The 23,813-nt window shown below is 37.4% G+C and overlaps 1 protein-coding gene across 8 annotated transcripts; it reads right to left on the bottom strand.

Moving 5' to 3' along the window:
• Nucleotides 1–1,418: 1,418 nt before the first annotated feature.
• LOC126770243 (uncharacterized) lies at nt 1,419–23,756 on the bottom strand. Of its 8 annotated transcripts, XM_050489520.1 has the most exons (5): nt 23,226–23,756; nt 21,307–21,399; nt 7,488–7,593; nt 2,509–2,862; nt 1,419–1,786 (listed from the first exon to the last, which is right to left on the bottom strand). In XM_050489520.1, exons 1-4 carry the CDS (start codon nt 23,268–23,270, stop codon nt 2,630–2,632), a joined length of 477 nt encoding a protein of 158 aa, XP_050345477.1. In that variant the 5' UTR covers nt 23,271–23,756; the 3' UTR covers nt 1,419–1,786; nt 2,509–2,629. The 8 variants fall into 8 exon arrangements, 4 of the variants coding, with proteins under 4 accessions (XP_050345477.1, XP_050345480.1, XP_050345479.1 ...); XR_007669450.1 differs by lacking the exon at nt 21,307–21,399; XR_007669449.1 differs by lacking the exons at nt 21,307–21,399; nt 23,226–23,756 and adding an exon at nt 8,059–8,432.
• Nucleotides 23,757–23,813: the final 57 nt, after the last annotated feature.

Genomic DNA, 23,813 nt, shown 5'->3' with positions numbered 1-23,813 from the left:
TCATTTTACGTTAAGTATAGACTTGAGAGTAACTTTGAGTGTTTACGAATAAAACAAGATTGTACTTTCATAAAAGTAAAAAAGGTGGAAGAACAAGCTATAAATATCCCACTGCTGGGCTTAGGACTGCCCTCCACCACGCTAGTCCAATGCTGATTGTTGGATGTTACACGTGATAGATTTTCATCTGAAACATGCAGATGATGTTAACCTTCGTCACCAAGCAAACTAAGCACGAAAACTTTATGGTGCGTGTCCGAGTTTGACCCGCGATCCTCGCTTAATAATTCATAAATTCGCCATTCGATGAACCATCTGAGCTTGTTTTAATAATTAGAAATTTTGAATGGAAAACTGCCTAAAATGTAATTCATACAAAACAATTAAAGAATCGTTCCATCGAAATGCTGACGTCACGTCGGCCACGACGTCGGAGTCTCACACGTAAAAAAATATCACGTGAGAATGTCTCGAGACATCACGTTGTCTTTACGTTTTAATTAGCAGTAACTGGATTAAGTTCAATTAGACTAGGATTATAATTAAGAGCTGCGACAGCAAACGACTGCCGTCGATTAACGAGTTCTAAAATAATAATAATCTTTTGAAGCATATCGATACTACAGTAGGAGTTTCTAAATTCGTTTACGAATATCATTTTTGTTAGTCGTCATATATATACGTGGCGCCTTGCTGGTCTGGACCATCGGTTTCAAATTTAAAGTATACTTTATTTACGTAGCCTTGATAGACTTTTAAATGTAAAGCTATCTGACCTTATAGCCCTTAAATGTCCCAACTCCCAGCCTGGGACGAAGGTTCTGAGTTTAATTTCACCACTCAGTTCCAGTGCGGTTTGATTATCATACGTGTAACATGATTGTCAGAATCAAATCCAACACACGCAGGATTTCGCGGTACTTGCTCGGATTTAAGCCCGCGATCTATATAAAACATGACACCGTCGAGTCTCCGACCTTCCTAGAGTATATATTGAACATAAATAATTATTGCTACATACGTTGTATTTAATTGTCATCACTTTTATCGCTTTAATAATCAGTCTGCGTTTAAGTACTTCCGACAGGTTAACATTTGAAATAGAAAACTTTAAACAGTTAAATACTTTTACCAATACTGCGCACGCGCATAATATTACTTACAAATTCAACGGAACAGCTTAAAGGTTAACGGATTGAATAGTAATGGGCATAAATTGTTGGGAATCATTTTGTATATGATGGCTCGAAATCCAAGGTCATATAGCGACTATAATTGAACACTGTTAGTTCTGCAGGGTAACAAGATGTGTATTTTCCTTAACATTCTTTCAAATAATTTAGAAGGAAACTGGTTATGAATATAAGGTAACTAACGCGACAATAACTAATTTCATAATATAACGAAAACAATTGTCAGTTTCATAAAATTTTAATCTTTAACTACCAACTGCCAGCGTAATAACGTTTCTTAACATATATTTACAAACATTTATTTAAACTAGGGCTGTCACCTGTGATGTTTTGTTGGAAACATTATTCAGTGTTTAAAATAAACTAACGCCTCGCTTGAAGAATAGAGTACTTTCCGTTAGTTTCGAGAATATCTCGAGATGACATCCCTGTGCTAGACTACTTATAAAATATTCTTGTGCGGCACGATATTCGTCCACGAACGATTGTCTGTTCTCGCAGTTGCCATCTGGTATTCGCATCAGCTTTCTGACAATCGAATGCAGAGGATGTCCTGAAACTTTGAAGGATAATTTGATGATTACTTCGCAGAGCTGTAAATAATAAAATATCATTTGAAAAACGCAAATATACTCGATTCCAGTAGACGCTTACAAACATTTTTGAATTATCATGTCACAAGACTATATTTAGCTGAGATGGCCCAGTGGTAAGAACGCGTGAATCTTAACCGATGATCGTGGGTTCAAACCCGGGCAAGCACCACTGAATTTTCATGTGTTTAATTTGTGATTATAATTCATCTCGTGTTTTATCTTTTTTCATTTTCACCATAAAGGTGAAGGAAAACATCGTGAGGAAACCTGCATGTGTCTAATTTCACTGAAATTCTGCCACATGTGTTTTCCACCAACCCGCACTTGAGCAGCGCGGTGGAATAAGCTCCAAACCTTCTCCTCAAAAAAAGGAGACGAGGCCTTTAGCCCAGCAGTGGAACATTCACAGGCTGTTACGCATTACGCAAGACTTATATTTAAAACAATAAATTGTAAAGGTATCGGTTTGGAAAAGTTTAAATATCTGTTTCTTGCCGGTCCTGTCCGTAGAGTCTATTGAATATTTTCTGCCAACTAATTTACATATCTATATATATATTAATTAAATAGAATTAATTTCTCTAATGTCTATATAATATTATATTAAGTAATAAGTGTAATTTATTAATGATTTTTTATGCATTATGTTTAAATTTATTAATTGGCAAAATGAATGTCTTTAAGGAATTTTATTATAGAAAATAATATTAGGTCCTTACATATGAAATTGGCGTTTTGTCGTACTGACCACTTTGATCTGAAATATCTCCTCTTTGGTTAAGAATTTTAAATTCAAATTTGTAAATTCATTTAGCTGGTACATTTGAGTTTTGAAAACAGTCATTCATTTGTTTTTTCCTCATTATTTTTTTCTTTGGCGTCGCTTATTACCGCACAATGGAAAACATGAAATATCGGTATATTTACGAGTACGAGTTCTACCGTGGCACCAGTGCTGCAGAAGCAGTTCGAAGGATTAATGATGTGTACGGCGCTCGTGTCGCAAAAGAAAGCACGGTACGATTTTGGTTTCAACGTTTTCGTTCTGGAAATTTCGACCTTCAGAACCAACCCTGTGGACAAAACGTGGTAAAAGTGCATAGATAACAACGGTGCATACTTTGATTAATTAAATATATCTTTTCAAATAAATTACAATTAAAATTTTAGCCAATTTCATATGTAAGGACCTAATATATTGCCCAAGGAAAGACTGTATTGGTTTTGCGGTGTCCAAGAAAAGAAAAAAAACAAGAAGACTTATTTTAAAAAATAGTGTAAAGTGCACATCGTGAGGTGCGCGTAATGTGGTAGCGAGATGCCGGAGGCGGGCCCGCGGCGGCAGCAGCGCCTCGTCTGATCGAAATCACGACTCGCCTAAAAACACACGATATTTTTGCTAGACAATTGATAAATCATTTCAACATCATAACTTTAATCCCTAACTATTTCCTAATATTAATAAATAGAAAATACTCATTTAAATGTTAATATTTATTATCTTTTATTTTAAATCAAAATATACATTTGTTGTTGGTTTGTCATATTTTAACACCCTAACGTAAACTGATCTCTGAGGCACAAAAGCTTAAGAAAATGTATATTTTATTCCTGTATGAAGTTATAAGTACAAGAAGTAAATATTTACATATGAGTGATATCACTAATACATAGATATATATATATTTGTATTTTAGATGTTATTCCTTAGGTAGGTTTAAATTCTAAAAAAAAGGTTACAAGCACATTCCAATAATAATGTACTTTGCATAAATTCGAAAACGATGTTACCCGAACTTTTTTAAGTAATTTTATCCAACTATTCAAATGAATTATAGTAATTATTCCACTCGTTAATGAGTATTATGTTTGAACCATTCATTTAACATCAGAATGACAGAGCAGAAACAATCGAACTACCACCACAAGGGACCGACTGCGAGGAGAAACGAGGCGAGGCGAGGCGAGTCGAGTCGCAATGGCGCGAGGTGCACACGCAGACCGCAACCGGCAGTACGCACCTCAGTACCGGTTCACGAGTTTCTTTACAAAATATACTGCTAATTAAATATTGTCATCTTTACTTATATGTGTTGTATGTTGTTGTGTTGTATTTACGCTCGTTGTCGTCACTGTAAAACATTAATGTCGCCAAATTCGTGTTCGGGTTCTTATAAAAACTCCCATGACGCGTTGTTATAAACGCATTTTGAACCTCAAACATCTTTTTATTAACAATATCAAAACCTAATTTAGAATTTAGAAACGCTTTGTAGGTTTTTTTTCTCAAAAACGCGTTTTGAGTTCTTTTTACTCAATGAACGTGTTCGCTCTCTGAGTGTAGCGAATAGTTTTAGTTTTCAGATTTGTTTTCATTCATACTAATACCACTTAGACATTTATAATAAAACCAAATAGAGCTCGAGGAGTGACAAGCAGTCGGCTATAAGAAAAATAAATGAAACTGATTTAGATCGTATATAAAAATATTTTATACATATTAATCACATCTTGTGACGTACTCATTGGTTATATAAAGAGCCGTTTACAGAGCCAACATATGTGCTCAGAGATGACAGCTTACCACCAGGTCTGCTTCTGATACATTATGATTATGATGATAAATACCTTTAATTATGTTAACTTCGTTTGTGTGAGTACCTAATAACCGTTTTATTTGTTTATTTAATTAATAAATCGGATTCATGAGAAATCCGTATTTAATTTGCCAAAATTCGTATTCTTTTTTTAATTATATCAAATAAAAATTTATAACATATAAAACTGTTATTTATAATATAAAAAACTAACAATACATAGTTTATTATATTTAGATTATATTGGATTCGGTGTCCATATCAGAAAAGCTGAATCGCTTCCCATTCCGACTCCAAAAAATCGAAGTGTAAAGTGATACACGTTACGATTTCCCACATATCAGGATCAATAATAAATATTTAATATTAACGCTAAAAAATATTATATATTATTAACTTGTATGTCACAGACAGTTCCACCCTAAGCTTTCGTCTATCAGTCCGCCCACAGGCCCACGGTTACACCACGTAGTAGCGACATACTTCTGCCTTTATTATTATTTAACGAATTTTAAGCCCGAATCAAATCAAGAATCGCCAAAATAGTCTTCCTAAATCATCATTTTACAAATCTATCATATCAGTTCTACTTGCGACAAGTTCTGAATGTCGCGATCTGAATCTGGTCAGAAAGATGCGTCAAACGTTTCGAATTAAACTGTGATGTCTTTCACTTGCAATTAAATGATGTATCCATAATATACCTGTCATATTTCGCCACACGTCGGGCCGTGGTTAAAAGTGGCACACAGTTAATTACTTTAGTTTAAAATTCCGACGATGAGCTTGCACAACGGTCAAACTCACGGCTGGTACACATTAGTACCAACACATTTATCGTCCCGCCAAATATGTCTAATGCCTATTGTCGGATGTATTTCAAAAAGACTATTCACATTAATGACGTCCGATAAACCTATCGGCCACGACACATTTACCGGGTGTTCGTCCGCGATTTAACTGTTTGGTCAGATATTATTGGCAAAAAAAACTAAATAACAATGAAAGTTTAGATAATTGGTAAATAATGTCATCTGATTCAATATTTATTCTTACATTTTACGTAGTCCGGGATTGTAACTACTCCGACAACTCCTCTCTGTCGCTCAATCTCTCTGTGCTGTTGAGAAATTCTTGACAGAAAACCCCAATAACATTGATCGGCCGGAATCTGAATATAAGCATAAGGATCTACAGCATTCTGAGCTAGATATTACCCAGCAACGCGCGACATATATTAGTATGAGCCGACAGTCGGCCAACGACTTAACGGTCGGTCTGCCGCTGTGTACACCAGGTCTAAAACGCCGCGAGGCGCGCACCTACTCATACATTCCCACTAAACAATAGCGTATTTTGAATATAATTTCCTATTTAATGAATAATGCAATATTTTATTCATAAGAATTAATTGACATTACTAATCTTGATTATATTGTTTTCAAGTGTTACTACATTTCACTTACAAGCTAAACATTTCATATTATAAATTTGAAAACACTTGTTAAAATGTTTCGAACTACTCAGCAAGAGAGCCGAACTCACCCAGTGGTCAACCACGTGGATCGTTATCAAAGATTGTTAATTAAAATCAGTGTAAGCGCCACAGTGGTTTCCCGATATGGAGAAAAACATCACGAGAACACAAGCGAGCGTCTAAACAAGTCCGCAATAGAGCTGCGTGCGCGATGAGCTCCGAGTCTCCAATCCTTTCCTAAAGAAAAGAAGTTGCATTTGCCCAGCTGTGGGACAATAACGGGCTGTTGCATCAGTTTCTCTTTTCTTCTTGTGCGTCTGTACGTTTCAATTTTTTTATTTTCTGACGACCCTATATTTTTTCTCAAATGTACTGATGAACACATCTTAAGCAGATAAGAAGCCATGCGTATCTTTGGTTCGTGTATAATATACATACAAGAAACTGTTAGCTACTATTTCCGTTTTAGCCAAAGGCGATCAATAGATACACTGATCATAGTCACTAATAAATTAAACGGTTTCTTTTTTTTTAAAGTAAATCCATTAAAATTTTCGATCAACAGAAAAAGTATTATGTTTAATGGACGCTCTTTCTATGTATTTCTATGTTTAATAATAATCAGGATACCTATAAATCAAAACTGTCATCAAGAAACTTGTTGTCTGAGGACTGAGGTATCGATAAAATATTTATCGGTAAGTATAAGGTAATACAAAGAAGTTATCGGCGCAAATTTACAGTTGCGTGCGGCGGGCAGTCGCAGGCCGGTCCCGAGCCGGTTGCCGGCCGGTCTCCGGGCGGTCTTCGTGTTAATGCGCTTTGCTGTGCGGGACTCGAGCTCCTAGCAACAGGCTGCGTCCTGTCATGTGTACCGCGGCATATAAACCTACACACACCTTATACGAAACGTATAATCTTTATGTATTTGTGTATGAAGCACTTGCCAGACCTTAGGAGACATGTATAAGCACGGTAGTTACAGCGTAATGACGATGTTTTTGACTTGAAATCATTACTTGATGTGTATTATTTAAGTAGGTACCATCTTCTGATTATTTTAATACTTAAACCTAAAATAAATTAATGGCTTATGTATGTAATAACGAAGAAAATTTACCGACCAATTATATGATGAGTATGTCAAGATAACTCGTTAGGAACGCATAACGTGATTTGTAGAAATCAATGGTGCGTGGCATATTTGTTACAAATGCGATGGTTGGCAAAATTGTACAGAATACAGAGCAGGCCAGAGCAGGTTCAGAACGAGAAGTGAGCTGACGGCGAGGATAATAACGGTACCGTCGACCGACTGGAGCGTTATGTGGACGGGCGACCAAGTGCACATGTTACATAAAATCGGACGACGGATTACACAAAGCTTAAAATAATTAAAAAAAATATAGCTACATTGAGGATAATGAGTATTTTCGCTACTTGAATTCCTATTTCAAATTTATTCCTATTTCTTAAATTAAGATAGCTTAATTTCATTTCCAAATGTATAATTTGCATATTTCATGTCAGCTTAAAACGTAAAATGTTATTCTAAAACTATTACTTATCATATGAAGGTAGTTGAGCATGAATATAAGCTAGATGTAAATATATAAAAGTTTACCGCGACCACGGCCGCGGGCGCGGGGTCGCCGACCGCCGCCGAATGGAAGCGACGCGACACTTGGACATGCGCCGCAGCTCGCTCCGCACCGCACTCCTGTCGCCCTCTGTCGAAGACAGAGACCACTAATGATATTAACATTCGCTGTACGACTTCATTACGACTGAATATAGTCCTGTGCGGTTAGCTTATTGAAAGCTACATACGTAGTATAATTTATTCGCATTTGATCGACGCCTATACGTACTCGATCGACGACCATATAACCGAAGGCTTACCTCAGCTAGTCAACATTCTTTTTATCAACCTTAAGTTTAAGAGAAACGTTTATATAAAACCTTTTCATCCACGACATTCTTTGTTCCTAGCGTCGTTATAACATCTAGCCTGCCATTGTCATGCAAACCTGTATTCCATCAGAGACAGGTGGCAAGAGGTTTCTGCAGTAAATACTCCGATAATATCGCCGTATGTCTAAGTGCTAACAAAAACTGACTACAATTAAATCAATCATGAGACGGTGTGGCGACGGATGTGTGCGTGGGCTAGCGACCGGTTCAAAATCAGTTACCTTCGAAGTCCGCAGTCCGCTGAGGTCCTAAAGCTATCAGCGGTGTTGGTGCTCGGAGCGGGTTCCAGCGGAAATGGATTCAAGAGAGGAGCCTAACTAATTACTGATTATAATAAGATGATGGCTTATCGTAATTAAAATTGTAAACAGAATCTATACATCAATGAATTACGTGATTTCGATATTTATCTACTCTTCTACTACTAACTACGAGCTAGTTTATAGTGCAGCACTCGCACTGTTACTTGTGTTTGATCAACAAGGAACGTGCGCGACACACAAGGACGAATGCGTTTTAATTTCAGCTGTAAAAGACGAATTACCAAACATCGCCCATGTTACCAAAACTTCAATTACATTCTTATACACGTAAATATTTATATAGAATACTATTTTATTATTATTATTATTATTTAATTTTTAAACACTATTAAATGATATCTTACGAATTACAGTGGCACCCGTCCAAAAACTGTTATCGGCCGATAAGAGAACGATTACTATTGATAAACCGTACACCACGCTACGAGTGCGTCGGTTGTTTGGTTACTCGACTGCTGTAACTAATATTTAAAATAAATTATGCTATTTTAAATATAGCATCATTCAATATAAATACTCGTTTCGTTCGTATAACGCAACAGCCCAGTGGTTCAATTACGTGAATCTTAACCGATGATTATAGGTTCAAGCCCGGCAAGCACCACTAAATTTTCATGTACTTAATTTTGGTTCGTAATCATTCATCTCGTGCTGAGCGAAGGAAATCTTCGTGAGGAAATGTATCGGACGAAAGTCCGGCACATATGTATCATACCAACCCGCATGAACCATCGTGGTGGAGTGCACTCCAAGCCTCTTCTTCAAAAAATTAACAGGCTGTTACTACATTAACTCACTTTTAGTTTTAATATACAACTACATGTTTTGTAGGAAACATAAATCTCAAATGAAGATCGCATGATTTAATCCGAGTAAGCACCACTGAATTTTGATGTCCTGAATTTGTTAGCAAGCCTGTAAGCGTCGAATTAAATCCTGATACAAGTGTATGCACCAACCCGCATTTGAACAGCGAGGTGGAATAAGCTCCAATTTTTCTGTTAAAGAGAAGCAGCCTTTACAAAGAAGTGGATCATACGGCTGTTTTTAATTCGTATGTATGTACATGTTGTTACTTACATAAACATTTTAATGAGAAAATTGAATGCACTTTTTGATATCAAACGTATAAAACAAATGAATTTATATTAATTAGACCGTTAATTTGATGTCAGGTTGTGTGCAATGATTATAATGAACCGCCCGGACCACACGGACAATGATTGCGGCACTCAAGACTAGAGGCTCGGAGTATTGATCACTGATGAGTCGGGTGAAACATTATATTTGCATTTTGAAAATAACATTGGTGGTACAGCTGGGCAGACTCACTAGGGGGGTATTCCAGGGTCAAAAGGCAATGCTGAACATTTTGGTTTATATAGTTTGAGTGAGCCAGTGATCGCAGCAACAAGTGATTTATATTTTTCAGTGTCTACAGGTGAAGGATCACCATTATCTATTTATATATACATATATATGTATTTACTTATTTTGCCATGGCAGTAGTTTCTAATTTTTGATTTCTTTATAATTATTTCTTTATTTTCTTTATACTCTCTATATCTCAATGTTTCCCGATTTTTATAACTACAAGACATTGTGTAAATTACTAAAATACATGTAATAATTGAATAGTATTTGTGACTCTTATAACAGTCGATATGCTATATCCCGCTTTAACGATTTCCGTCATGTATGTTGGACTATGGCAGTATTTTTTTCCGTCTAAAGATGAATGTAAATAGCTTGAGCACAAAGTCGATCGATCGGAAAGGGAAAGGGAGGGGCGGAGGGTATGAGCCGAGGACAGTGATAGCAACTAGCTAACAGCGGCAGCTGCGCATGCGACCTTTGCGTGCCAGGACCTTGTCTCGACAGTCGACACTCACGGCCACTTGCTATGACACACCTTACACTTCAATTACGCTACATTATAAAGAAACTACTGCCGCGCTAATACACAAACGCAGTGAACTTATCTCTTCTAATTGAAAGGCAAATGGCTGAGGGAGATTAAGATTTGGCATAGTTAGCTAATTTAAACATAATAACGACGTCTAAAATTCTCATCATACCAAAAACTAAAAACAAACAAGTTTAACATCTTTCCCTAAATTATATTCGCATTAGGCTTAATTAAACAAAGAGCATGCAACATGCAACTAAATCAATTAGCCCAGAGAATGGACATTTAACATATTATGCATTCAATCCTAGAATTTCATCACATGTATAAGTTACAGAGAAGTTGTTGCTAGTTAAATTACTCGGCCGATAGCATCATGTCGGCGGTCGGCCGCGGTCCGAACGAGGCGACACGTGGGTTTTACTAATGCGATGCTTCCACGCAGCGAGGAGCGAACGATGCTGGCGACCCGGACCTTGGCTCCGATCAACTTTTTTACTTTTACTATATCCTCGATTTACCTAAAATATATTGTTTAATTCAGTTGTATGTAAAACACAACGATGAGCTCATTACTCGTAAAATTGTGACATTTTATTAACAGTAACTCATTTTAATATCTTTGTATCTGAGAGATATAATTGTATCGTAGAGATTATTTATTTATCAAACTACTTAAGCTAAGAGCCAACGTCTCATGAATTAAATTAATTGGAAACGGCTAAGTTATTACAATTTACCTTTCATAATAACATATACCTAAGTTATTGAATTATGCTACAGTGTTTTGTAATTTCTAAATGTTATGAAACTTACTAAAAGCAGACGGTACACTACAAACGTCCAGCCTCCAGTGTGTGGGTGACATGAATTTAATTTGGCGTCGCGTCGACTGTCAATACGTGTATCGTTATCAAGGCTGGCGTCGCGGGCGGTGTATCGTGTCGCTGAATCAACAGTTGTCACTGCCGATACCTCCCCACCCTCCCTACCTCACCGCGTCCGGACAACCCTCCGACTACACCACTCAATACATTGCCCTTTTTATAAGTTACATTCCACTTAGATCCTGCAAAACTTCAATGAAATCAACACACATGATTACAGTGTGATTTGGTCTCCCTTCACTGCCCACTTCATATTTGTATTTAATGTGTAATAATAATATAATAATAATATCCTGGGACATTTTTCACACACGTCCAACTGATCCCAAATTAAGCTTGTTCAGAGCTTGTACTATGGAAAGCAGACAACTGATATACTACATATACTATTTCTATTTTGTAAATACATACTTATATAGATAACTACACCCACACTCAGGACCACAGACACGTTCATGCACACAAATATCTGTCCTGGGTGGGAATCGAACCCACAACCTTCGGCGTGAAAGGCAAGCATCAACCAATCACGCCAACAGGCTCGTCAAAATATGTCACTTTCTTTATGACAATATTTATTATAAATAATGAACGATGTAAAAAGAACGATCCCGTCCCCGCACACTCAAGTCGTTAACAAGCGCTCACTAACACACTCATTATTTTCATATCGAGTTCTAAATCCTTCGTCAATTCACACCGGGCTATGTCAATGTCAGATTAAATCTTTTATTTTCTAGCAGCAGTAGTTGACACCTGCTGTCGATTAGTAAATAACAATAAATTCATTCCGATATTGTAACTTTCTTTATGCCTTGAACATAATATCTTAGTTGACCAGAAGAGACTACCCGAACTGTTCGTGAATGTGAACAGTAAAAAAATAACAATATAATCTATTATAATATAAGCTATAATAGGATGCCATATTCATTCCCACCTCTCGGCGACTACGGAAAAGTACGAAACAAAAAAAAACATTTTTGTCTATAAGTATACAACTTACGTATATTAAAGTTTTAGTATTTTAAAGTATTACAATATATTATAACAATAGTTAGAAGTATATATTTTAGTAAGGCTATATTGCCTAGAATTTAAGTTTTATTCGAAAAACCTTAAGCAAATTAAATATTTGGTTCTAGGACATAGGACTCCTATAATGGGAATAAAGTTAATATTAGTCAAAAAACATTAAGCCACCACAAAAAAAAAGTTAGAGAATTCGGCAAATTTGAGTTACAAGATACAGCATTGCCATGCTCTATATATTTATTAAAAAAAAACTTTAATAACAAAGCAGCGGTGACATCCATTCAGCTTATAATTTCGTTTCCTTGTTAGACTTTACAGTCTTTAAATAAAACACAATATTTTTTAAAGATGGCATAGTTGAGCAAGTGTATCTAAAACTCGCATTTCAAATTGATTAATTATACTGAGGTATTTTAGGGAACACTTTTTATTATTTATAATCTTGTGTAGAATAATTATGTCGATTGACAAATTTACAAGCTTTTGTTCAGCTTCAGCGATATTTAAAAAAAAACCTTTTAATTTAATATTTAGCAACATCAAGGAAAACGCAAGTATTATTTTTAAAGGGAATAATGTCATTAAAAATAATATAGCAGAATTGTAATTATTTAAATAGAATTACATTATTGTTAAAGTAAGAAACAGTTTATAATGATTAAAAACTTATTATTATAGCATGTTTATACTGGTTTAGCATGTTTTACTGCTGGTAGGGCTTCGTGCAAGCTCGTCTGGGTAGGTACCACCCACTCATCAGATATTCTACTGCAAAACAGCAATACTTTATATTGTTGTGTTCCGGTTTGAAGGGTGAGTGAGCCAGTGTAATTACAGGCACAAGGGACATAAAATCTTGCGATGGTTGACATTTCTTACAATGCCAATGTCTAAGAGCGTTTGGTGACCACTTACCATCAGGTGGCCCATATGCTCGTCCACCTTCCTATTCTATAAAAAAAAATATAGTAAAATGGGAAAAATAAAAAGTTAATAAAATCGAGCCGTTGCTACATCCTCGTCCTCGCTTCTCTGTCATTTGACTGTCTTTGCTTTGATAAAGATTTAACTGTTCTATCGTACGAGTATGTAGCTTTGATACAGCTACAAAGGTAGCTGTACCTGCAACTTTATTAGTTCTTAAGAAATATGTATGTATGTCTATTATGTTATTAAAGTCATATTATTTACGCCTTTTTCATATTACTTAACGCTAAATTTTTATTCGCCGGTTTTTCTCAGCTCTGAAGCGTTAAAAAAAGTTTTATTAGTATTTGAATAACAATAGTTTATTTACTTTATTTCGATTATATAATTATATTTTCAATGTAGCCGTTGATGCACAGCCCGTGCATTAGTCAAGTCAATCAATTAGATGTTTCAACATAAAACTTTAAAGCAATCTGATTGAAGCAACTGAATTGTAATAAACAATAGTTTCGAGTAATAAATAACTTGGCAAGAGTAGTTAAATGTTGTTTGTTTGTTTATGTCGCGGTGGACTCGCGACTCGCGACTCGCGACTCTGACTAGTGAGTAGGGAGTAGTGTCTCGACTCTCGCCCGACACCGCACCGTTACAAATATTACATCAAATCGTTTAACGACGACGATATCGACCCATAATATTACTTCATTACCTAAACTAACTTAGATTGTAATCAACATTTTTTGGTTTTATAATCTCGTAAACTTTTAGAACTTTGTCGTTCGAGGTTACAATAATTGATTGAAAAGTATAAATAACGTTATAAATGTTTACTTGTTTGACATGTTCGAAGATTCGTTTCAAAAATTGTATACCGCGATATTTGTTTAGCTCTATTGCATATTTTACGTATTTTAATAAAAAGACAACAACATTAAACATAAGTACAAAGTACAACGCGAAGAAGAATCTTCCTCAAAATAAATACCAACATAATTGTATTGAGACATTACATCAGAAAAGTTTAATCAATGAAGAAAGTTAGTTAGTGTTATAAGGAAGAAAGTTCAAAACAAGTTCGAAAGTTACGAGTGCCTTTTAGAATTCGTGATTTTTTTACAACAAACATTTAATACGATGAATTTAATTGAGGAATTGATGTTGATATGACAGTGGGTCAGTGTTCAGTATGAAAGTTGGGAGAGACATGTGAATGTGAAGTGAAAGTCTACGCCGCCGTGATGTAATTAGCCGCGTGCGCCGTGCAGGCTCCCAAACTGCGAGGCGCTATTATTCGTGATATTTTGAAATTTATTATTATTAATTTGTGTCTATAGATATGCACTTTATTATTGACCCGTTTTCCGCTTACTGTCAGCGATTAATGGTCAATTCAAAAGTCAGCCGACATCCGAAAATATAAGTTGATAAGCTGACAAACATACAAGCGAGCAGTGTATCGTGCGTGTGTCACCGCGACGTATTTTTAGTGGGTACTCGGACAGCGCACGCACACCGACGCACATCGACAGCGCCTTCTATAAATACACGTTCCGAGTCAGCACTTTGTTTCAGTCCTCGTCATCGCTACCAGCTCGCTGACATTGGCAGTTACACGTCGAGCGACGCCGCGGACCAATTAATAAGCTTAACTTGTATTATGGTACGATCCAAAGATCTAGTGCGAGCATTAGTCAACGAGGCCGGAGACGAGGCGAGAACGGGTGTCGTCGCTTGCTATGTGTTCGAGGGCGTTTCGCAATAACCGGCAGCGGATGAATGGCTACCGGCTACTGGTTCTAAGGCGTGCAGAGTGGCGCGGCGGAGCAGGTGCGCGTCGCGCCGCTTGTTACATGGCGGTGAAATAGACTCGCTTGGAAACTAGTATTCACACCGGTCTCAGGCGCCGGACGCTCTCACACTGCACGACATAGGCGACGGCGGCGCTCGGCAGTAATTTTACACTGTGTGCCCTTAATGAATACCACTGCCGTAGCTGGATTATTATCGATTTTACAAAAGGCGCGCCACCAGAGAGCTGTGTCAACTTTACACAATTGTTTAAACATACCGATTGCGAGGTTACATTTATCAAAATTCTTACAAATAATTTGTATAGTAATTTGTATAGTATACCGACTAAAGTCTACCCACAACTATAGAAGTGATACAATTGTTTTACAAACGACACGAAAAAAGTTTCCTTGAAGGTTGAATGAAGGTCGATATTGTATTTTTTACGGTAACTCGTTTTACTTATCGACCAAATACTTATTTAATGATATCTAAGATATGATTCGATATGTACATTTGGATCTTATTAAGCATAATAAGCACACAAAAAAGCTTGGCACAGTCCGACTCGGAGATGCGCTAAATGGCGGGCCACCAGGCAACCCAGAAGCACGCGATCATGGGCACCTAGGCATTATAGTGACGGCGCTAATTAAATTGCAAATGTCTCTAATAATAGTTTTTAGTAGCGCCACACCCCGCCCGCCGCCCGCACGGCCCGCGGGCCGCTCGCTCCCCGCGTGTCGCACGCCCGCGCCCCGCGCTCCCGCCCCGCCGAGACCGCCGCGCGCCGCGCAACGCTTGACTTACTGCTCGTAAACATGCGATTACATCGCATTCTGCTGATTAATTTTCATAAAGCGATCTAAATTAATTATAATATTATGTGTTATTGCTCGTCTGTAGAATCCTATTATCAATCTATTATTATATTCATTAATCGGAAAGGCTTCTTACTATATCAATAAATGTGAATTACCTAAAAAGGTAGTATAAGTTAAGTAAGGTTAAGTCTTATTTTACAAACGATCTTTTATCTCTTTTGTTGTTGGCTGTTGTTGTCTACACTGGGGGTTTATTATAAACACATAAAGTAAATATTCTTCGACAAATAGATAGGTAACTATACTATTTAATTAAACTTCTTTTTCAATAAATTTTAAATAAACACATTGTATTCTAATACCTTAATTGTGAATATTCATGTGAATCGTCAAAACTTTTATAGTATATTTTAATCATGGTCAGCGAAATACCGATGTGCGTCCAGTCCAATATTGTCACGTGTTTCGAGATGTGTTAATACGTGTCGGATGTTATTCTAGCACATGTGTATCAGTCAAGCCTCATTGGAGCAGCGTGGTGGGCTAAGTAACTTATCAATAAGCTTCCCCAGTTTTAAGTATCTAAGCAAATGTTCTCGTGAACCTGCAGTACTTTTGCAAGCGACAGATCTTCAAAATACTGACATTACATAAGATATCATGTCAGAGATGCAAAAATACTTAGTATCGCAATGCTAGTGTGCCATTTACCACTGTTAGCTGTTACATATTTTCTTGTTACGCTAACGCATACCTCGAATATTAATAATCACAGTTCACGTAAAGGCTAACACAATATTATTCATTGTATTTTTAATATTCATACAATAACAATTATTTACATTGAGGACTAAAGTAAATATTAAAAAAAACCAACTGCGCGACAGCCAGCAGTGCCACATTCCCCATTCAATCACAATTCCGATTATTTTGGCAAAACCCGGTGTTCCTGACGTGTGGAGGGAATAAGATGTATAATTTATGTAAATACTCGTTAAACTTAATAATCAGTACCTGCGCGAATGCGAAGCCGCTTCCGTCCTTAAAACCGATTCAAGACTATCATCAACATCATCAAAAAGGTAAGTTTGATTTTATATCATTTCAGTACATTCTGTATGCATGTATGTACACATTCAGGTCAAAAAATCAAGACTGGTTTGCGAGTCGTCACGTGAAAACTCAAGTTACGGATACGAACGAACAATTATAAGAACAAGTTGTGCTTTCGATACTTTCTTTAACTTAACACGGGGAGTTGTGATTTCGTAATACCTAAACCATAATTTATACATACACACACTATATACATCACAAACGGGGCTGAACACACACAATATCTTTCAATTTTCTTTAATTATGCGAAGAATTGCACTCGAGGTACATATTATTTTAAGTATAAGTATGTAGGAAATACTAATAATTGCGAGTAACAGTTTCTATGTACGAGAACCGCGGCAGTTGTCGTTGATGTCTTTTCGAGGCGTCTTACGATCGCGGAACTAGACCTGAGACGGCCATAGTCGAGAACATCATTTAAACTTCAAAAAAATAATTAAAAGACCGACAACAACTTATATATAGGGCACAACATATTAAAAACAATCGCTGGCGGGTAACTTTATTTACGTATCTACTTTTATAGAATATTCGACAAAATCAATCGAAGTCGAAGGTCAGTACATAGATATGACCTTTCCAAACGACCCCGAAATGTGCTTTCAATTACACAAAGATGTACCGGTGTTTCTTTAAAACACACGGCAAGTGCACTGCAGACTACCATCAGGTATATTAGTATAATAAACTTAAAATGTACACTGAATACGTCACCGTAAATTCAATACCTTTTCAAGTGTTACTTGTCACACAATGTTTAAGTATGATGCTTAAACTTAACTGTTACCATAGTGAGGTTTTTTGCATTGTTTTGTTTAACAATAATTACTTTCATCGTTATTTGTAAACTTTTTATTTTTCATATTTTACGTTAACTATATATAAAAAATAACTTTTCTTTTTAACAAAAAGAAAAGTTATTTTTTATTAGAAGGTATCAAAGAGGATAGATCATACATTGCCAACTCGCTGCGAACCATTGCATCTATACTATTGTGCCCCTTGTGCCCGTAATTACATTAACGACAAACTAACTATAAATACTTGGTATATACAAGTACGACCGAATGTAATGAAACTGACAGATAACATCGAATTCCTTACACAAAAACCTAAGTAACAATTAGCATTTAATCGCGTGATTGCGGAGGAAAACGCGAGGCAACTTGAGCATACAAATAGGAAAAAGTTAACAAGTCCAACTAATTGAGCCGTGACGCCGCGATACGAGAGCCCGCCCTCTCGGCAGGGCTTACCTAGTAATAGTAATAGTTGCTAAGGAGGATATTTTTGATGAGTCAGTCTTTGAATATTTACTTAAAAATCTAGTAATTTAGTAAGATCATTATAAATTACTCAATTATTTCTTCCTTTAAACTTCACAATGATAAGTTCTAACATTTAAGCGTTAAAGCATTAACTCAACTGAAAATAAATAATAGAATTGATTTTCACCTTAATTTGGATTTTTTGTATCGTTCAAATTTTATCGTTGCATTTATTGTGAAACTTGTTAATGATTATATTCTGAAAATTGTTGAGTAACATTGATCTGAATTAATTACACATTACAATGCCATAGGTAACATCGATGAGAGTGAAATGTAAATAATTTTAGCATAAAGTAACAGCTTTGTATATACCGTCGACGGTTATAATAAAATATTTAATAACATTATAACCGTTTTTAGTATAACTAGTGTGGGCAGTCACTTAAAAATTATATTGGACATAAAATAGTGTTGTATTTTATTCTTATAGTTTCGGAGGTTAACGAACCTGCTGTAATGTAGGAGCTATATTTTACGAGTTAAATTTAAATAAAACACCTCTGCATTAGCATAGGATTATAAAGCCGAAGAACGCTCGGAGATATAACTGTACCCACGAAATATCATCGCATTCGCTTTAAGAGAATGTTTGCCGTAACATTACAGCAATCAGAAAGACGCTCTTTTATCAAGAATATCAACAGGAATCAAAGCATCTTGTACCTTGGAGTCATACTCAATCTTATTGTCTCCGTTCATCCGGAGGGGTGGCTATTATGTCGTCTGGAAAAACGTAAGTGTCAATGGGAAGTGCTGCTAGTATTTTCGCCACTAGTACACGCGTTCGTCGTTAGTACAGTAGCTATTATCATTTGGATCTATATGGATTCAATTCTCAATATAAACTATCCTTATGTGATATAATAACCTTTACTTGCTATTAATGTTAGCTTTCAAAAACCTAACAGACGATCTCACTCAATTCTATCTTGAATTTATAGAAAGATGAGTAAACTAATTGTACTCTTTCTTTGGATTATTACTTTATACATTAAAATTAAAACGAATTAACATAAAACTTCGACGTATACATTTTTGATAATAATTATTTCATATTTATTAATCAAATCGAGAGACCACATGTAGCTAAAATAATTTAAACTACTATTATAAAGCAGTAATTACTATAATTGAGAAAAATATTTCTTGCAGTTATAAAAACATATCGTACAATTGTGTCCTGCAGAGATATTTTGTAGGAACTCACTTCGAAACTCGTGAAATTTTGACTTATATCGCTCGGTATTCAGTGTACAGTCAACGTGACGTCTAATTGAAGACGTGAAATAGAAAAAAAGACAACATTATTCTCAGTTTCGTCATGTCTTCGTCATTAACTGGCCGTATAGAGCTACACCGAGAACCATAAAAATAAAAAGAGGGCGTAACGGAGTGACTGTGTAAACATTATGATTGATTTAAACAAACCATAAAACTTCTAAATAACTGTCTGTTTAGTGCGCTGATTAGCGGCAGGCGAACACAAACAAATATTGTGTTGTGTTATATGTTTGTAGTACACATAAACTCTATACCATAATGGTATAATGGCCACGTAATTAGATTATTGCGTATAATTACTGGAACTAGACAAATTTGAACAATTAAATATCAATAATGTTAATCGTTTACAAAGAAAAATAATGTTTGCTAAAAAATTGAATATTTCATAATTTAAAATTTCTCCAAAAGGCCTAATTAGTTAAATTGCGATATTTGAACGACTGGCATTGGTAAAACTCCACGGTTAACTTGAAGTTGAAGTCCACGTGTTGTACCCACAGGAACAACACGTGGACTTCAACTTAACCGAATGATACCAGTGGATTAATATTCTACCACATATAGCATTTGCTCACCAACTCTCACTGGAGCTGCGTAGTGGAATAAGCCGTAAACTTACTCCCTGAGTGGAGTTTCCTTTACTTAATTGACAAGTTTTTTGTGATATTTTTTAAATAAATCTTTTCTCGTAAATGACGAAAGTTGACAAATGCATAATTTGTGAGATTATGAAAACGTGCGTTATATCAGTCGACAGTAGGTAGTGTTCGCATTTCTCAGTCGAACATAACTCGTACTTCGGCGCTCTGCCCGCGATACGGGCGCGATATCTGCCACTGTTTGAACACCAGCCACCGTCGCTTATCGACACTTATCGAGCCCCTATCGGAGTATTAAAATGATTTCAGTATCTACACCGATTAGCTCTCTTATCTTAACAGACCCAAATTGATTCTCAACTAGAATGTGACTTACTCCTTCTGCGGTTGTTCCGTAGCCTTGAGGACGGGACTTTACTTTTATATTAAAATTACTGACACTTTAAATCCTCTTTTAGTAGTCGAAAATGACACAAATATCACGTAAATGGGCTCCAATTTGGAGTGCAGGTTAGGCGTTGGTGGCTACGGGCGAAAGCTCGTTGTCAATCAAACCTGTCGGGGCTCGCGAGAGTCGAGAGCGGGTCACGGACTCTCGGCTCCATGGATTGACTTGTTTTTGCCGAGAGTTGCTTCGTAGGTCAGCCGATAGCTGTTGCTCCCCTTACACCGCTTGCCTCGCGCCGCTCGCGGACGGCACTGCCGACCTCCTACACTCGAGATAACATCCTAACACCTTATGCGCTGTTTACTATAGTGTTATGTAATTCTATATAGTCCATATTATCAAATTATTGGTCCGACCATTTATATCCAATAATAAAAACACATGACAAAATTCACGTTTAATGTACATAATTTGCAAGTCAAATTGTTTTTCTGCGACCGACTATTTAGTTTAGTGAGTCAAATATTAGTGTATGACGATTAGGTCTCAAGTAAGACGCACTGCTTACGCTCCTCACGGTGGATCGACGGGCGGCCGATCTGTGGCTCGTTTTAGCGTCCGATAAAAATAGCCCACAACAATGCTCAGTGCGAGGAGTCGCCACGTGGGATATCATGTTCGTGACGGGGCCGCATGCGACCGACGGGCAATAAACAGTGCTTTATGCGAGGGTTAGACGACCGGCCCCCGACTTATTAAAAACATCATATTCGATTAGGTCTGTCCCACACGGCGCCCGGGGACGACGCACTCCCCGGTTACGTCATCGCCTGAAATACGCGTGCGTTTTACACGAAGGCGGCGAGGCGCGGCGAGCCGCTCCCGGAACGACGCTTCGACACGAACAGAATAAAACCGGCCGCAGTGCCAAACCAGCGGTCAACGACTCCCAAAATAGATGCACAACGCGCACCTATAGGAAATTAAGAACCGGTCCCGCAGCGGATACACTGGTACCAATAAGAATTCGATTCGAAAGCTGAATCCACCTGAACGATTAATTTACTGCTGCTTTCACCGGCCTCGTGGTCGATCTCGGACGCGGCAAAGTTCAGCTCGCTTCGCAGCTCAGCACAGCTCTCCTGCGACAAATAAGTACCGAGCATAAGATCCCCGCGTGTCGGCCCCGCTTTACTTAAATAGTCAAACATCGACGCGATAACCCTCGCCGCACCGCAATAGATAGTGCGGCGATTCTTCCACAGTAAAAACAATGTGATATCAAGCAACCTCTGACCCCGGTCGATAGCGCTCTTCTCTTTAACCTTATATCCGCGCTCACTCTTCATCTTCGTGAATTCGAATTAATACAATTAAGATCCCTAAAATCTTCTTTTCCATTTTATTATAAAAGCACACATGTTTTAGGAATTAAATTTATTTTCAATTTATAATTATTACCTGAATATAACGTAAAATAAATTAAAAAGTGGTCACACTAAAGTTGGAAAATAATACAACAATAAAATGAAAGAAGGTACAAAAGCATCATATTTAGACTGAATGAATAAGAATGTACTCGAATATGTATTTTTAAAATAGAAATGTTTGTGGTATTTTCCGTGGAGCATGTAGGTACACAAGCATTTGCCACTCGAGGCGGAAGTTATAGCACATAATTAAGCAACTCGAAAAGGAGGTTGCATCTAAACGAGCATAAAGTGGCGCGCCAGCACGCAAAGGTGACAGCTCGGGCCTTGACCCACATCTTTATATTCGAAAAGTCAAAACTTTCCATCTACTAATGAATAATGCACCACATCTCCAGCAGTATAATCAGAGGCTCTCGTGAATTAACGAGGGCCAGGCCATCGCAGCTGGCAGACACCATTCCCTCCCTCCTTCCAGTCCGCCCTAAGGCGAACTCAACTAATTTAACACATTAAATAAATAATTATATCCAGTCTTACATTATCAATACGAATAATTAATCTCTGTCAACCCTAAAAGCTAGAATAGTATAGTATAAAACGCCAAAATAGCCCCCCATTCGTCCATGCTTCACCGTACGATATTACATTGTTTTTCAATGACATGTTATGTGATCGTCACGTATCATAGTCGGCATGTCGGACTTGTTGATACACAAACTTTTAAACGAAGAATGGCTGATGATCTGTTAGATGCTGCGAAAATGTAAATCAGATGAAATTACGAAACAATACAAACGCTCCATGACTTAAAACCGGAATTTTAAATAAGATCTGGACCAGGGGGTCTAGTAATGGAGATAATGGTTTAAAACTCAAGCCATTGTCGTAACGAGGAATTTTAATTAGTTAAGTGGGTAAGGTTAGCGGTCATGGGGTAACAGAATCGCGGACAGCAGCTAGAATCTTGTTCTATCTTTTTTATCAGATGGCAAAAATAAATGTGGGTACTATATACTACGTGCCCTTATGCGTGGATAGCGTTTCATATTGTAAAGCTTCATATTTTTGTTGTGGCGCCAATAGCACACGGGTAAAATCAACCAATTAACTCGAAACTTTAATATGATTCACGGCCGCGATGTTAATGTTAACCGATGAAATGACGATGCAGTGGCCGTCGCTTATTGGTTTTCCCTACGTGGTACGTAACGTGGAGGTAAACTGACATACTGAAACTGTTATGTGAGACTCGTTTTTTAACAATTAAAAACGTAACACAAGTATTTAACTATACTACACGTTACAAATATACAATTTCATGTACTTATTTTGATGCTGAACTCACTATGCGCTTGTATAAAGTTATGCAGCTTAGGCTTGCATACATTTTTGGAAACTCTCAATTATATATGATTCTTAAAATGTTTTTTATTTAATAACATTTTCAATGATTATAAATAAAATGGCTTAACGTACTGATCCAGATGACAGAGCCACGTGGATGTTTTGAAAAATACAAGAATTGCTAATACTACCTGCATTAAAGTAGGTGAACTCGGCGGCCCGCGGATCGCGGACATTGAACACGAAAGAAGGTGGTTGAAAGTCTCGTTACGAAAGCGGGAGACCGGTTCAAACACGTGACGTAACCTCCGCACCAACGCCAGCGCACATACCTCCAGCAGCGCCGCATGAGCCGATCTTGACAAGTCCGGGACTGTTAACGATGTCCTGGTCAACGGTCCTGGTCATTCGATTGATCTCACTGGATCAGCTTCCGAAATCCATCGTTGAAACTGTAGAACGTGGAGCGCGGACGACATCTTTACCTGACAGTATTAGAAAATAACAATACGACTCTAATGCTGCCCGGTAAGATGCGAACCGCCACTCCAAAATGCTGATATCCAGGAAGAAACTCGGCGAGGAGACACGAGGCGTGCTTTGCGCGGCATGCGCGGCGGAAAGTTGAGTGCAGAGTGCGAGGCGACATCGCGAGTGCGCTGCGACGCGTACGAATGATAACGAGGCACGGCGAAGACTGAGGGCGAGTGGCGACTGGCGGCGCCGGGCGCCGAGCGCGCACCGCGGAGGCGGCGCCGCGCCGCCGCACGCCCCACGCC

Source organism: Nymphalis io, chromosome 8 (assembly GCF_905147045.1).
Source record: "Nymphalis io chromosome 8, ilAglIoxx1.1, whole genome shotgun sequence".
NCBI classification, from domain to species: Eukaryota; Metazoa; Arthropoda; class Insecta; order Lepidoptera; family Nymphalidae; genus Nymphalis; species Nymphalis io.
Note: the sequence above shows the minus strand (reverse complement) of the source record. Positions and strands in the feature narration are given on the sequence as shown.

Excerpts from the sequence above, each read along its gene's own strand:
- LOC126770243 (XM_050489520.1), bottom strand. The coding sequence starts at position 23,270 with ATGTCCGCGATCCGCGGGCCGCCGAGTTCACCTACTTTAATGCAG. Across the intron at positions 21,400-23,225 it reads GTTCACCTACTTTAATGCAG|GAGAGCTGTGCTGAGCTGCG; the intron begins GTAGTATTAGCA and ends TATTTGTCGCAG. Across the intron at positions 7,594-21,306 it reads GCAGTAAATTAATCGTTCAG|AGGGCGACAGGAGTGCGGTG; the intron begins GTGGATTCAGCT and ends TGTCTTCGACAG.